Source organism: Phoca vitulina, unplaced genomic scaffold (genome assembly GCF_004348235.1).
Source record: "Phoca vitulina isolate PV1807 unplaced genomic scaffold, GSC_HSeal_1.0 scaffold20, whole genome shotgun sequence".
NCBI lineage: Eukaryota > Metazoa > Chordata > Mammalia > Carnivora > Phocidae > Phoca > Phoca vitulina.
This window is the reverse complement of record NW_022589723.1, coordinates 11,342,116-11,357,956: the sequence shown is the minus strand read 5'-3', so window position 1 is coordinate 11,357,956 and position 15,841 is coordinate 11,342,116. Positions and strand designations below refer to the sequence as shown.

The window sequence follows — 15,841 nt, the reverse complement described above, 5'->3', positions numbered from 1 at the left end:
TTGGATGTCTTCTTTGGAAAAATGTCTGTTCATGTCTTCTGCCCATTTCTTGATTGGATTATTTGTTCTTTGGGTTTGATAAGGTCTTTGTAGATTTTGGATACTAGCTCTTTATCTGATATGTCATTTGCAAATATCTTCTCCCATTCTGTCGGTTGTCTTTTGGTTTTGTTGACTGTTTCCTTTGCTGTGCAAAAGCTTTTCATCTTGATGAAGTCCCAATACTTCATTTTTGCCCTTGCTTCCCTTGCCTTTGGCGATGTTTCTAGGAAGAAGTTGCTGTGGCTGAGGTGCTGTGGCTGCCTGTGTCCTCCTCTAGGATTTTGATGGATTCCTGTCTCACATTTAGTTCTTTCATCCATTTTGAGTCTATTTTTGTGTGTGGTATAAGGAAATGGTCCAGTTTCATTCTTCTGCATGTGGCTGTCCAATTTTCCCAACACCATTTGTTGAAGAGACTGTCTTTTTTCCACTGGACATTCTTTCCTGCTTTGTCAAAGATTAGTTGACCATAGAGTTGAGGGTCCATTTCTGGGCTCTCTGTTCTGTTCCATTGATCTATGTGTCTGTTTTTGTGCCAGTACCATACTGTCTTGATGATAACAGCTTTGTAATAGAGCTTGAAGTCCGGAATTGTGATGCCATCAGCTTTGCTTTTCTTTTTCAACATTCCTCTGGCTATTCGGGGTCTTTTCTTGTTCCATACAAATCTTAGGATTATTTGTTCCATTTCTTTGAAAAAAGTGGATGGTATTTTGATGGGGATTGCCTTGAATGTGTAGATTGCTCTAGGTAGCATAGACATTTTCACAATATTTGTTCTTCCAATCCATGAGCATGGAACGTTTTTCCATTTCTTTGTGTCTTCCTCAATTTCTTTCATGAGTATTCTATAGTTTTCTGAGTACAGGTCCTTTGCCTCTTTGGTTAGATTTATTCCTAGGTATCGGGGTGCCTGGGTGGCTCAGCTGGTTAAGTGACTGCCTTCGGCTCAGGTCATGATCCTGGAGTCCCTGGATCGAGTCCCGCATCGGGCTCCGTGCTCAGCAGGGAGTCTGCTTCTCCCTCTGACTCTCCCCCCTCTCATGTACCCTCTCTCTCATTCTCTCTCTCTCAAATAAATAAATAAAATCTTTAAAAAAAAAAAAAAAGATTTATTCCTAGGTATCTTATGGTTTTGGGTGCAATTGTAAATGGGATCGACTCCTTAATTTCTCTTTCTTCTGTCTTGTTGTTGGTTATAGAAATGCAACTGATTTCTGTGCATTGATTTTATATCCTGCCACTTTACTGAATTCCTGTATGAGTTCTAGCAATTTTGGGGTGGAGTCTTTTGGGTTTTCCACATAAAGTATCATATCATCTGCAAAGAGTGAGAGTTTGACTTCTTCTTTGCCGATTCGGATGCCTTTTATTTCTTTTTGTTGTCTGATTGCTGAGGCTAGGACTTCTAGTACTATGTTGAATAGCAGTGGTGATAGTGGACATCCCTGCTGTGTTCCTGACCTTAGGGGGAAAGCGCTCAGTTTTTCCCCATTGAGAATGATATTCGTTGTAGGTTTTTCATAGATGGCTTTTATGATATTGAGATATGTACCCTCTATCCCTATACTCTGAAGAGTTTTGATCAAGAAAGGATGCTGTACTTTGTCAAATGCTTTTTCTGCATCTATTGAGAGGATCATATGATTCTTGTTCTTTCTTTTGTTAATGTGTCGTATCACATTGATTGATTTGCGGATGTTGAGCCAACCTTGCCGCCGAGGAATAAATCCCACTTGGTCGTGGTGAATAATCCTTTTAATAGACTGTTGTATCCTCTTGGCTAGTATTTTGGTGAGAATTTTTGCATCCATGTTGATGGGGTCTTTGTCTGGTTTTGGGATCAAGGTAATGCTGGCCTCTTAAAATGACTTTTGAAGTTTTCCTTCCATTTCTATTCTTTGAAACAGCTTCAGAAGAATAGGTATTAATTCTTGAAATGTTTGGTAGAATTCCCTTGGGAAGCCATCTGGCCCTAGGCTCTTGTTTATTGGGAGATTTTTGATTACTGCTTCAATTTTCTTAGTGGTTATGGGTCTGTTCAGGTTTTTCTATTTCTTCCTGGTTCAGTTTTGGTAGTTTATACGTCTCTAGGAATGCATCCATTTCTTCCAGATTATCTAATTTGCTGGCATATAGTTGCTCATAATATGTTCTTATAGTTCTTTGTATTTCTTTGGTGTTGGTTGTGATCTCTCCTCTTTCATTCATGATTTTATTTATCTGGGTCGTTTCTCTTTTCTTTCTGATAAGTCTGGCCCGGGGTTTATCAGTCTTACTACTTCTTTCAAAGAACCAGCACCTAGTTTCGTTGATCTGTTCTGCTGTTCTTTTGGTTTGTGTTTCATTGATTTCGGCTCTGGTCTTTATTATTTCTCTTCTCCTGCTGGGTTTAGGCTTTATTTGCTGTTCTTTCTCCAGCTCCTTTAGGTGTAGGGTTAGGTTGTATATTTGAGACCTTTCTTGTGTCTTGAGAAAGGCTTGTATTGCTATATACTTTCCTGTTAGGACCACCTTTGCTGCATCCCAAAGATTTTGAACAGTTGTGTTTTCATTTTCATTTGTTTCCATTAATTTTTTAAATTCTTCTTTAATTTCCTGGTTGACCCATTCATTCTTTAGTAGGATGCTCTTTAGCCTCCATGGATTTGAGTTCTTTCTGACTTTCCTTTTGTGATTGAGTTCTAGTTTCAAAGCATTATGATCCAAAAATATGCAGGGAATGATCCCAGTCTTTTGGTACCGGTTGAGACCTGATTTGTGACCTAGGATGTGATCGATTCTGGAGAATGTTCCATGAGCACTAGAGAAGAATATGTATTCTGTTGCTTTGGGATGGAATGTTCTGAATATATTGTGAAGTCCATCTGGTCCAGTGTGTCATTTAAAGTCTTTATTTCCTTGTTGATCTTGTGCTTAGATGATCTGTCCATTTGAGTGAGGGAGGTGTTGAAGTCCCCCACTATTGTTGTATTATTGTCGATGTGTTTCTTTGATTTTGTTATTAATTGGCTGCTCCCATGTTAGGGGCATAGATATTTAGAATTGTTAGATCTCGGGACGCCTGGGTGGCTCAGTCAGTTAAGTGTCTGCCTTCGGCTTGGGTCATGATCCCTGGGTCCTGGGATTGAGTTCCTCATTGGGCTCCTTGCTCAGCAAGGAGCCTGCTTCTCCCTCTGCCTCCCACTCCCTCTGCTTGTGCTGTGTCTCTCTCTCTCTCTGTCTCAAATAAAGATAAAAAACCTTTAAAAAAATTAAATAAATAAATAAATAATAAAATTGTTAGATCTTCTTGTTGAATAGACCCTTTAAGTATGATGTAGTGTCCTTCCTCATCTCTTGTTATAGTCTTTGGTTTAAAATCTATTTGTCTGATATAAGGATTGCCACCCCAGCTTTCTTTTGATGTCCATTAGCATGGTAAATGGTTTTCCACCCCCTCACTTTCAATCTGGAGGTGTCTTTGGGTCTAAAATGAGTCTCTTGGAGACAGCGTATCGATGGGTCTTGTCTTTTTATCCAATCCAATACTCTGTCTTTTGATTGGGGCATTTAGCCCATTTACATTCAGGGTAACTATTGAACGATATGAACTAAGTGCCATTGTATTGCCTGTAAGGTGACTGTCTATATTCCTTTCTGGTCTATGTTATTTTTAGGCTCTCTCTTCGCTTAGAGGACCCCTTTCAATATTTCTTGTAGGGCTGGTTTTGTGTTTGCAAATTCTTTTAGTTTTTGTTTGTCCTGGAAGCTTTTTATCTCTCCTATTTTCAGTGACAGCCTAGCTGGATATAGTATTCTTGGCTGCATATTTTTCTCATTTAGTGCTCTGAATATATCATGCCAGTCCTTTCTGGCCTGCCAGGTCTCTGTGGATAGGTCTGCTACCAGTCTAATGTTTCTACCATAATAGGTTACAGACCTCTTGTCCCGAGCTGCTTTCAGGATTTTCTCTTTGAGACTTGTGAGTTTTACTATTAGATGTCGGGGTATTGACCTATTTTGAGGGGGGTTCTCTGTGCCTCCTGGATTTTGATGCCTGTTTCCTTCCCCAAATTAGGGAAGTTCTCTGCTATAATTTGCTCCAGTATACCTTCTGTCCCTCTCTCTCTTTCTTCTTCTTCTGGGATCCCAATTATTCTAATATTGTTTCGCTTTATGGTATCAGTTATCTCTCGAATTCTCCCCTCGTGATCCAGTAGTTGTTTATCTCTTTCTCAGCTTCTTTATTCTCCATCATTTGGTCTGCTATATCACTAATTCTGTCTTCTGCCTCATTTATCCTAGCGGTTAGAGCCTCCATTTTTTATTGCACCTCATTAACAGTCTTTTTGATTTGGACTTGGTTAGATTTTAGTTCTTCTATTTCTCCAGAAAGGGATTCTCTAGTATCTTCCATGCTTTTTTCAAGCCCAGCTAGTATCTTTATAATTGTCATTCTGAACTCTAGTTCCGACATCTTACTAATGTCCGTATTGATTAGGTCCCTGGCAGTTGGTACTGCCTCTTGTTCTTTTTTTTGAGGTGAGTTTTTCCATCTTGTCATTTTGCCCAGAATAGATGAATGAGAGAACAAAATGCTAAAAGGGTAACAACAACCCCAGAAAAATATACACTAAACAAATCAGAAGAGACCCGAAACCGGGGGGAAAAGAAAGGGGAAAAAAGAAAAGAATATGATCAGGCTGGTGAATAGAACAGAGCCACACACTAGATTTTGGGTATATTTTGGTCTGTTAGAAGAAATTGTCTCCCAAAATTTTAAGGAAAGAAAAACTTATATATATACAAAAATAAGGGTAAGTACGATGAAGGGATGAAATATGACTGTAAAAATGAAAATTAAAAAAGATTTTAAAACAGGAATTGTTGGGGTGCCTGGGTGGCTCAGTCGTTAAGTGTCTGCCTTCGGCTCAGGTCATGATCCCAGGGTCCTGGGATTGAGCCCCACATCAGGCTCCCTGCTCCATGGGAAGCCTGCTTCTCCCTCTCCCACTCCTCCTGCTTGTGTTCCGTCTTTCCCTGTGTTTCTCTCTGTCAAATAAATAAATAAAATCTTAAAAAAAAAAATTAACTTTGAAAGACTAAAGAATCATTGGGGAAAAAGCCATGAATTCTATGTGCTGTATTCCCCTAGTGCTGAAGTTCTGCTGTTCTCATTGATCGGTAAACTTGGTCTTGGCTGACTGTTCTTGCTTATCTTCTAGGGGAGGGGCCTGTTGCAGTGATTCTCAAATGTCTTTGCCTGAGGCAGAATTGCAGTGCCCTTGCCCGGGGCCAGGCTAAGTAATCTGCTCGGGTTTGCTCTCGTAGCTTTTGTTCCCTGAAAGCTTTCCTTACAGCTTTGGAGGATGAGAAGAAAAATGGCGGCCTCCCAATCTCCGACCCGGAGGAGCCAAGAGCTCAGGGTCTCACTCCTCAGTGCGCCCCCAGAGAAAAGCAGTTAATCATTCCTTTCTCCCTGGTCTCTGGCCGCACTCCGTGCGCTCACCCACCCGGTGACTGAGCGTTTCTATCTCTGGCACATGACCCCGTTTGGAGTCTCCAAACCCAGCAGAACCGCGCCACTCCTCCCCGGGGGAGGAAGGGGAGTCTCCCCAGAGCTGCTGCTTATTGGGTCCCTGCTCAAAGAGCAGTGGCCCGACTGTGCCGCGGATCACAGTTTATGGCAACCCTGAGCTGAGAGCCCACTCCTCAGCTCCATCTTTGCAGCCGGCTTCCCAGCTCCGATATGTGTGGGAACTCTGCCACACTCAGGCCCCCCCAGTCTTCCTGTGACCCCAAGGGTCCTGAGACCATACTGTACCAGCAAGGGTTCCACCCCCCCAGCACCCCCCCCCCCCCCCCCCCCCCACTCTGCTTAGCCACCAGAGTGACGTCCCTCAGCCGAGCGAACTTCTAAAAGTTCTGATTTTGTGCTCTGCTGCTCTGTCACTTGCTGGTAGCCGGCTGACGGAGGCTCCCTACCCCAGTGGTCTATCTTCCCGTATATTGCCTCGGATTCGCTTCTCCGCACATCCTACCTTCCAGAAAGTGGTCGCTTTTCTGTTCATAGAATTGCTGCTATTCTTTTCTTCAATCTCCTGTTGAGTTTGTAGGTGTTCTGAATGGTTTGATAACTATCTAGCTAAATTCCTGGGACCAGACGAAATTTAGGTCTCCTACTCCTCCACCATCTTGCTCTTCCCCCTCCAAGCAGACTTTTTCTAAATAAATATTATGCTTTCCTCCTCCACCTTTTTCTTGTTTACATTATAAGCAGTAAATGACAGTGTGAGCTATCTTAAAATCATTGATTATTTGGTGTTGGGGACCAGGCCATTGACACATCTAGGCTTCCCCCAAACACCTATGGGTGGCAACTGTTTTGTGAGTTTCTTTTTTTTTTTTTTTTTAAGATTTTTTATTTATTCATTTGAGAGAGAGACAAATGGAGCACAAGCAGGCGAGGCAGAGGGAGAGGGAGAAGCGGGCTCCCAGCTCAGCGGGAGGACCCTGGGATCATGACCTGAGCCAAAGGCAGACACTTAACCATCTGAGCCATCCAAGCGCCCCTGTTCTGTGAGTTTCTTGCAGAGGTTTTTCCTCCCTGCAGTGACTTCATTCCTTCAAAATGAGTTCTCTAGAGAGATCATTGATGAGGTTAGGAGCATGGAGTTTGTGGATACGGGTTAGCCAGTATTCTCCATCCCTCATTGCCCAGGACTCTGCCCAGTGGTTGTCACTCCTGTCTTTTGGAATCTTTGGGGAAACTTTGAAAAGAATGCCAGTAATTGCTCCCTATACCCTGAGATTCTGATTTGATTGGACTGGCCTGTGAATCAGTGTTATTTTAAGAGCTCCCCAAGTTATTGTATTGTTGAATCTTCTGAGCCACAGACAGGATTGAGACCACTACCTAGAACAAGAAGTTTCAGCAAAGGGATAACCTGTTTGGTGATGACTTTTGTTCTCCATTTACGGTACACTATATTCTAAGATATTCTGTTGAATAATTAGGAAAAATATGGTGGTTATAAAAAGCACACAGAAACACACTGCAATATCTGATACATTTAGTTATAAGATTAGCACATGCTGATCTTTGTTGTCACCCATGTTGATGTCCATTTTCTCTCGCAGGTTGGTGCTGTGTTAGCATTTCCATCCTTGTATTGGGATGACACTGTTGATCTGCAGCCTTCGTCAATTAGTTCTTCCTATAACCACCTTTATCTCTTCCATTTGATCACTATGGCACACATGCTTCAGATCCTTCTTACCATAGACACAGGTAAAGCTCCCATCACTTGTTAACTGTAAATAATATTTACCCATGGTTTATTGGCAAAATTAATTATTGTGATTAATCATATATATATGCATATATGTATATTTCTAAGTTGTATGTTATATCTCTTGTTGAATGATCTTTATAGATGTTTCTTTATAGATGCTATTTAAATAAAAAGTCAGAAGAGCTGTGAAAGGGATAATTAGCTAAACCACTTGATTCTCTAACTTGTGGCTGCTCTCCAAATATACAGGGAAACCATTTGGACCTGCTGTACCCTTTTTCAGATTTCCTAATTTCAGTGTTGGGGATTAGTGTCTCCAATATTTGCCCCTACCTAAATACTTTCAGTCTTTTGATAAGCCTGTTTTTGAAACCATTGTTGATTCCTCCAGCTAGAATGATAATTCTTTGTTTTATAGCATTTGTTGCATAGTATCTTGTTTTATAGTTCTATGTTGTTCTGCTTCTTTCCCTGGTTCTCCTTTCTCTTTACTCCTTCCCCCCTGCAAGTTTCTTGAATAGGGAACATTCACATTTTAAAATTTTTTCTCATAAAGTTAAAGTATCTGGCAACTTTTGTTATACCAAATAAGTATTCATTAAATGTTTTTTGAACAAATGTTCAAAATTATATATATATACACACACATATACACCTGAATAATATAACATCATGGAATTATGATGTAGTTATTCTCTTAGACTCTGCTCTTAGTTGAAAGCAAAATCTGCTTCCTAGGTATCAGTGATCAAGAAGGGCTCCTGAAAATTCAGGTAATTTAGAAAACAGATAATTAAAGTGACTTTAGAACAATGCCTAGCAAAACTAAATATGCATTTATTCTTTGACTTACCAACCCCACTTCTAAGAATCTATCCCAAAGCTATACTGGCAAAAATATGAAAGGATATATGCACATGGTTATTCATTGTGGTATTATTTGGAATAACAAAAACCCCAGAGATCGGTTGAATATCCTTTGGTATATGCATATAATGGAATGTTCTGCAGCTATAAAAAGGAATGAGCAAGATCTACTGAAGAAGTAGTCCCTAGGAGATACTTATTAAGTGAAAAAAGTGGGGTACAGAACAGTAGTTGTAGTATAATATCTTTGTGTAGGGTATTCTAGGTATATGTATGCATATATATGCTTACATATATTCATATTTGCTTACATTTTTTATAAATGAAACAATAGAAGTATAAACCAAAAACTGAAGAGTTGCCTCTAGGTAAGGTAGAGAGTCAGAGATTTGAGCAAAGACTCTGTGAATGTCTTTTTAACATAGGTTTTTGTTTTTGTTTTTGTTTTAAGATTTTATTTATTTAGGGGTGCCTGGGTGGCTCAGTCATTAAGCATCTGCCTTCAGCTCAGGTGATGATCCCAGAGTCCTGGGATCAAGCCCCACATTGGGCTCCCTGCTCCATAGGAAGCCTGCTTCTCCCTCTCCCTCTCCCCCTGCTTGTATTCCCTCTCTTGCTGTGTCTCTCTGTCAAATAAATAAATAAAATCTTAAAAAAATATATATTTTTTTTATTTATTTATTTGAGAGAGAGCACACAAGCTCAGGAAGGGGCAGAGGGAGAGGGACAAGCAGGCTCCCCACTGAGCAGGGAGCACTACATGGGGCTCAATCCCAGGACCCCAGGATCATGACCTGAGCCAAAGGCAGACGCTTAACCAACTGAGCCACCCAGGTGTCCCTAAAACACGGTATTTCAACTGTATTTCCCTAATAGGATCTATTCTGACAATAAAAGAACTAACCAAAAAAAAATCATTAAACTGAATTCATATTAGTGGTACAAATGGTATTAGGTACTAGTATTGTTATTTTGAAATTAATTTAGGTAATTTTTAGGATAAACCAAGTGTTTGTGTTAATGTCACTGGGACCCAAGATTTTCAATGTAGGAAGGAGGAGACATAAGAATAAATTCAGAACTGTGCATTCTGAAGTATGCTTCAAATAATAGATATTCTTATTGAAAAAAAATTAACTGAGGGTACTCATTTAAAATAAAGCATATCAAGGACACCTGGCTGGCTCAGTTGTAAGAGCACGCAACTCTTGGTCATGAGTTCCAGCCCCACATTGGGTGTAGAGGTTACTTAAATAAATAAAACTTAAAAAATAAAATAAAATAAAGGGGTACCTGGTGGCTCAGTTGGTTAAGCATCTGCCTTCAGCTCAGGTCATGATCCCAGGGTCCTGGGATTGAGCCCCGCATCAGGCTCCCTGTTCAGCAGGGAGTCTGCTTCTCCCTCTGCCCCTCCCCCTGTTAGTGCTCTCTCTCTCTCAAATAAATAAAATCTTTTAAAAAAATAATTAAAGCATATCAGAGGGGAGGTGAGTGGGGGGAATGAGTGAAATAGGTGAAGGGGATTAAAAGTACACATATAAGGAGCACTGAATAATGATGTATAGAATGGCTGACTCATTGTATTGTACACCTGGAACTAATATAACACTATGTTAACTATATTGGAATTAAAATGGAAAACCTTTAAAAAAAGAATAAATTCAGAAAAGTTAAGTAAAAACCCAATAATTTCCCAGCCAAAATTTTAGCAAGTTATTATGTGGATATCAACAAATTGATTCTAAAGTTTATATGAAAAGGAGAAAGATCCAGAATAGCCAACTCAGTACTGAAGCAGAAGAACAAAGTCAGAGGACTGACATTACCTGACTTCAAGACTTACTATAAAGCTACTGGAATCAAGGCAGTGAAAAAACAGACCAAAAGATTAATGGACCAGAATAGAGAGCCCAAAAAATCTATACACGTCAATACAGTTAACTGATCTTTGATGAAGGAGCAAAGACAAATGGAGCCAAGATAGCCTGATTTTCAACAAACGTTGCTGTAACAGCTGGACACCCACACATAAGACAGAGACACAGATCTTACAACCTTTGTAAAAGTTAACTAAAAATGGGGATGCCTGGGTGGCACAGTCGGTTAAGCGTCTGCCTTCAGCTCAGGTCACAATCCCAGGGTCCTGGGATTGAGTCCCACACCAGGCTCCTTGCTTAGCAGGGAACCTGCTTCTCCCTCTGCCTGCCGCTTCCCCTGCTTGTGCGCTCGCTCTCTATCTCTCTCTGATAAATAAATAAAAATCTTTAAAAAAAAGTTAACTAAAAATGGTTCATTAAAAAAAAAAAATGGTTGATAGGCTGAATGTAAAACACAAAACTATATAAAACTATTAGAAGTTAGTGTAGGAGAAAACCTAGATGACCTTGAGGTGTGCAGTGACTTTTTAGATACAAAGCCAAAGGTACAGTCCATTAAAGAAGTAATTGATAAACTGGACTTCATTACAATTAAAAACTTCTGCTCTGCAAAAGACAATGTTGAGAATAAAAAGACAAGCCACAAACTAAGAGAAAATATTTGCAAAAGACACATCTGATTAACTGTTCTATAAAATATACAGTTAACAATTCAACAATAAGAAAATAACCTGATTAAAAATAAGTAAAAGACACCTCACCAAAGATCTGCAGATGGCAAGTAAGCTTATGAAAAGATGTTCAATGTCATAAGTCATTAGGGAATTGCAAATTAAAACAAGATATCACTATGCACCTATTAGAATAGTTAAAATCCAAAACACTGACAACACTGAGTACTGGTGAGGATGTAGAATAACATGAATTCTCATTTTCATTGCTGAAAGGAAGGAATTCCATGCCATTTTGAGATACAGTTTGGCACTTTCTTACAAAGCTAAACATACTCCTACTGTATGATGCAGCAGTCATGCTCTGTGGTATCTACCCAAATGAACTGAAAACCTATGTCCATAGAGAAACCTACACACAGATGTTTATAGCAGTTTTATTCATAATTTCCAAAATTTGGAAGCAACCACATGTTCTTCAGTGGGTGAATGAGTAAATAAACTGTGGTACATCCAGACAATGGAATATTCTTCAGCACAAAAAGAAACAAGCATTCAAACAATGAAGAGGCATGGAGGAAGCTTAAATGTGTATTACTTCATGAAAGAAGCAGATCTGAAAAGGCTGCATACTATATGATTCCAACTACAATTGACCCTTGAATGACACAGGTCTGAACTGAGAGGGTCTACTTATATGGGTTTTTTTTTTTCAATAAATGCAGTATAGTACTATAAATGTATTTTATGATTTTCTTAATCAATTTTCTTTTCTCTAGCTTATTTTATTGTAAGAATACAGTATATAACATACAAAATAGGGCTCCTAGGTGGCTCAGTCGGTTAAGCATCTGCCTTCAGCTCAGGTCATGATCCCAGGGTCCTGGGATCGAGCCCTGCATCAGACTCCCTGCTCGGTGGGGAGTCTGCTTCTCCGTCTCCCTCTGCCTGCTGCTCATCTGCTTGTGCTCTCTCTCTCTCTCTCTGGCAAATAAATAAAATCTTTAAAAAAAATAAAATAAAAAATAACATACAAAATATACAACATGTAGCATATATATATAAAATACATATATAAAATATGTTTTAATTGACTAGATATGTTATCAGCAAGGCTTCCAGTCAACAGTAGGCTGTTGGTAAGGTTTTTAGAGCGTCAAAAGATAATAGGTAGATTTTTTACTGTGCCAGGGGTCGGCACCCTTAGCCCCCGGTGTTGTTCAAGGGTCACCTGTATATGACATTCTGGAAAAGGCAAAGCTTTGAAGACAGTAAAAATATCCATGATTGCCAGAAGTTAGGGGAGAGAGATGGGTGAATAGGCAGAGCACAGAGGATTTTTAGGGCAGTGAAACTACTCTGTATGATACTATAGTAGTGGATACATGTTACTATGTATCTGTGAAAACCAATAGAATGTACAGCACCAGGAATGAACCCTAATGGTAACTGTGGACTTTGGATGATAATGATGTATCAGTATAGGTTCGTTGATTGTAACAAATGTACCACTCTGGTGCTAGGTGTCCATAGTCACAGATGATGATGGATTTGTGGGGACAGCAAGTATATGGGAACTCTGTAATTTCCACTGAACTCTGTAATGAACCTAAAACTGCTTTAAAAAATAAAGTTTATTAAAAAAAATAAAGTTTATTAATTTAAAAAAATCTTGTTACATGGGTGTTTGCATTTATCAAAACTCATCAAATGGTACTTTTAATATTTGTGTATTCCATTGCATATAAAATTTACCTCAATCATGTACAAATATTGAACTCTTATATTTAAATTTGAAATATCAATATGATAATATATTTTAATCTTTTTTAAAAAGGGGCGCCTGGGTGGCTCAGTCAGTTAAACGTCTGCCTTTGGCTCAGGTCATGATTCCAGGTCCTGGGAACTAGCCCTGCTTCGGGCTCTCTGCTCAGTGGGGAGTCTGCTTCTCCCTCTTCCTCTGCTGTTTTACTGCTTGTGCTCTGTGTCTGTCTCTCTCTCTGTCAAATAAATAAATAAAATGTTTTTAAAAAAATAAACTAGCCATTTATATCCTTTAAAAAAAAATAAAAAATAAATTTAAAAAGTATGTATTTCCTAAAGAGACCCTAATTGGAAAGGAGAAAAACTAGCAATATCCAACCAAAGTAAGAGACGGGGTAATTTTAATTGTTGTCTTTCAGATGAATTAATGTATATTTTTAAAAAGCATTTTTGAAGCAAGAGAGTGCTGCTCAAATGGGATGTAACCATCTGTCACATTGAACTACAAGGTTGGCATTTTTATCCCCATTTTAATATAATAAAACTGAAGTTCACAGAACTTAAGTGGCTTACCCAGAGTTTTAACTACTCTGTTGGGTGAGTTAGCAATTGCTGGAAGGGTTTAGGATGGTTTCCTTAAGGATAGATTAATGGAGGAAAATTACCTTACAAGGTTTTTTAATTTTTATTTATTTTTTTATTTTTTTAAAGATTTTATTTATTTGACAGAGAGAGACAACAGCGAGAGAGGGAACACAAGCAGGGGGAGTAGGAGAGGGAGAAGCAGGCTTCCCGTGGAGCAGAGAGCCCGATGTGGGACTCGATCCCAGGACCCTGGGATCATGACCTGAGCTGAAAGCAGACGCTTAATGACTGAGCCACCCAGGCGCCCCGCAAGGTTCTTTTTAATGTGTTTCATTGCTTGAGCATAAAGGCAGGGCAGCAACCTACTTCCCTTTCTAGAGTCTGAATTTCTACCTGTTAGCTAAGACTCCTAGGAACCCAGAGCAGATGACCACTAATTTGTTTACCTGGTCATATTACAGTGAGATAAATATTTATTTATTTTTTAAAGATTTATTTATTTGAGAGAGGGAGAGAGAGAATCTCAAGCAGACTCCCTGCTGAGCATGGAGCCTGATGCAGCACTCGACCCAGGGCTTGACCTTATGACCCTTAAGATCACAACCTGAGCCAAAACCAAGAGTTGGACACTTGACCAACTGCGCCACTCAGGCACCTCTGAGATAAATATTTATTAAATATCCATGTGATTCTGCCCTATTTGTTTCTTCACCTAATATACTGATAAAGTTTACCTAACAGTTCTAATATTTAAAATCAGCTATTTATCCATTCATAAAAAATAAAATAAAATCAGCTATTTAGATTGAGAACAAGGAAAAGAACCTCAGCTGAGTTGACATTGTTTATTATCCTGGAACCATGAAATTGAGGTGTAATTATAAATTGAATAGCAAATTCATAGATTTATCTTTCAGAATTTCTTTTTCAGACCTTCCCCTTGCTCAGGTTCAAGAAGAGAGTGAAGAGGCCCGTTCTGCATCTTCTTTCTTGGCAGAAGTTTCTCAATATACAAATGGGTGAGTAGCAGCCCATTAGTCCAACCTATTTGAATGTTGTTTTAATAATTCTACCTTTTAGTTCAGTTGTTTGGCAGAATAACTTTTGAATCATTTTAATTCCAGTTTTTAAAAATTAGTTGAGGGCTTTTGAAATAACAGGTACCCATTTGTTTGTTTCTGAGACTGAAACAAGTTTGGATACATCTTTACTCTTGTAAATTGTTCTGGGAACATTGGCAAAAAATAATAGAATTTTAACAAGTGTCAGCATTTAGAATTTAAATAAATGTAGAAAATAGAAAATAGGTCATCCTTTTAAAGCAATCTATACAGTTGATGCACTTTACTAAATAGAGGTTTTTTAAGACTGTTCTCTAACATGTGAAATACCTTGGCAGTGCAGAGGCTAAAACCAAAAGTATAATAGGAGTGCCCTGCTGAGCTCCACTTGCTACCACACTCTCTCATCTTTGTTTTCACCTTCTTCACCATTTTTTAGTTGGGTTTTCTGTTTCATTTTGGTTTTTAGTTTAGGCACTGAAGGTTGGAGGGGGGTTGCAGAAGAGAGAGAGAGAAAAAAGAGTGTGTGTGTGTGTGTGTGTGTGTGTTACTAGACTTTATTTTTTAGAGCTGTTTTAGGTTTACAGAAAAATTGAACAGAAAGTACAAATCATTCCCGTTTACTCCCTCCCCTCACAAGTTTCTCCTGTGATTAACATCTTGCATTAGTAGATTTGTTAAAGATGACAAACCAGCATCAATACATTGTTATTAACTAAAGTCTATAGTTTACATTAGGGTTCACTTTTTGTGTGGTAGCATTATAAGTATCATATAGAATAGTTTCATTGCCCTGTGAATCACCAATTTGAATACAGAAATCAAGAAAGTATTAATTTTTTTTTAGCTAACTTAACTCCTTTGGTTAGTTATTGATAAATATATCTGATTCACATTTCATCATAAGGGTTAGGAAAATGAAGATAATAGTTATTTGCTTTAAAAATCTACATGGTAAAAGATGCAAGATCTGGGGGCGCCTGGGTGGCTCAGTCGTTAAGCGTCTGCCTTCAGCTCGGGTCATGATCTCAGGGTCCTGGGATCGAGCCCCACATCGGGCTCCCTGCTCCGCAGGAGGCCTGCTTCTCCCTCTCCCACTCCCCCTGCTTGTGTTCCCTCTCTCGCTATGTCTCTCTCTGTCAAATAAATAAATAAAATCTTAAAAAAAAAAAAAAAAAGATGCAAGATCTGTGGTTTTCTTTAGGAAACTTACAAGATTTAAAGACAGAAGCTACTGCCAGTTAAATATTTTGTATTAAATGGATAAAAAATATTTAAATATTTAGCTGTGTTTTTAAAGGGGGATGTGTCTAGAGTTTTAGTCTGGTCAGTATTCTGTTCTATTCTGGAATTATTTCCCCCCAGCTGCATTGGATGTGGTGTTCCTGGCTGGTATTTGTGGATCTCATTGAAGAATGGCATCACCCCTTACCTTCGCTGTGCTGCACTGTTTTTCCACTATTTACTTGGAGTAACTCCACCTGAAGAACTGCTTACCAGTAAGTAGGAAAATGAAATCTCAAAGTAGCAAATAAGGGATTTTTTTTTCTTTATCTTCAGCCTCAAAAATATAAGGTGGGACAGGCAAGAACCACTTCTCTATTCCCTATCTTTTTCATCAGCGTTCACTCCCGACATGTGTGCCTCTGCCTGGTGTAGGTTAAAGGTGAGACCAAAAATGAGATTAGCCTCATAAA

At 39.0% G+C, this 15,841-nt stretch overlaps 1 protein-coding gene across 3 annotated transcripts in view; it reads left to right on the top strand.

Annotated features, from left to right (window-relative positions):
• UBR1 (ubiquitin protein ligase E3 component n-recognin 1) overlaps window positions 1-15,841 on the top strand; it is a 150,863-nt gene that overhangs the window by 110,518 nt on the left and 24,504 nt on the right. For all 3 annotated transcript variants that reach the window (XM_032417970.1, XM_032417971.1, XM_032417972.1), the window contains 3 exons: window positions 7,165-7,315; window positions 14,015-14,102; window positions 15,510-15,643. In XM_032417970.1, coding sequence (XP_032273861.1) covers window positions 7,165-7,315; window positions 14,015-14,102; window positions 15,510-15,643 — 373 coding nt within the window. The remainder of the gene's footprint in view (window positions 1-7,164; window positions 7,316-14,014; window positions 14,103-15,509; window positions 15,644-15,841) is intronic.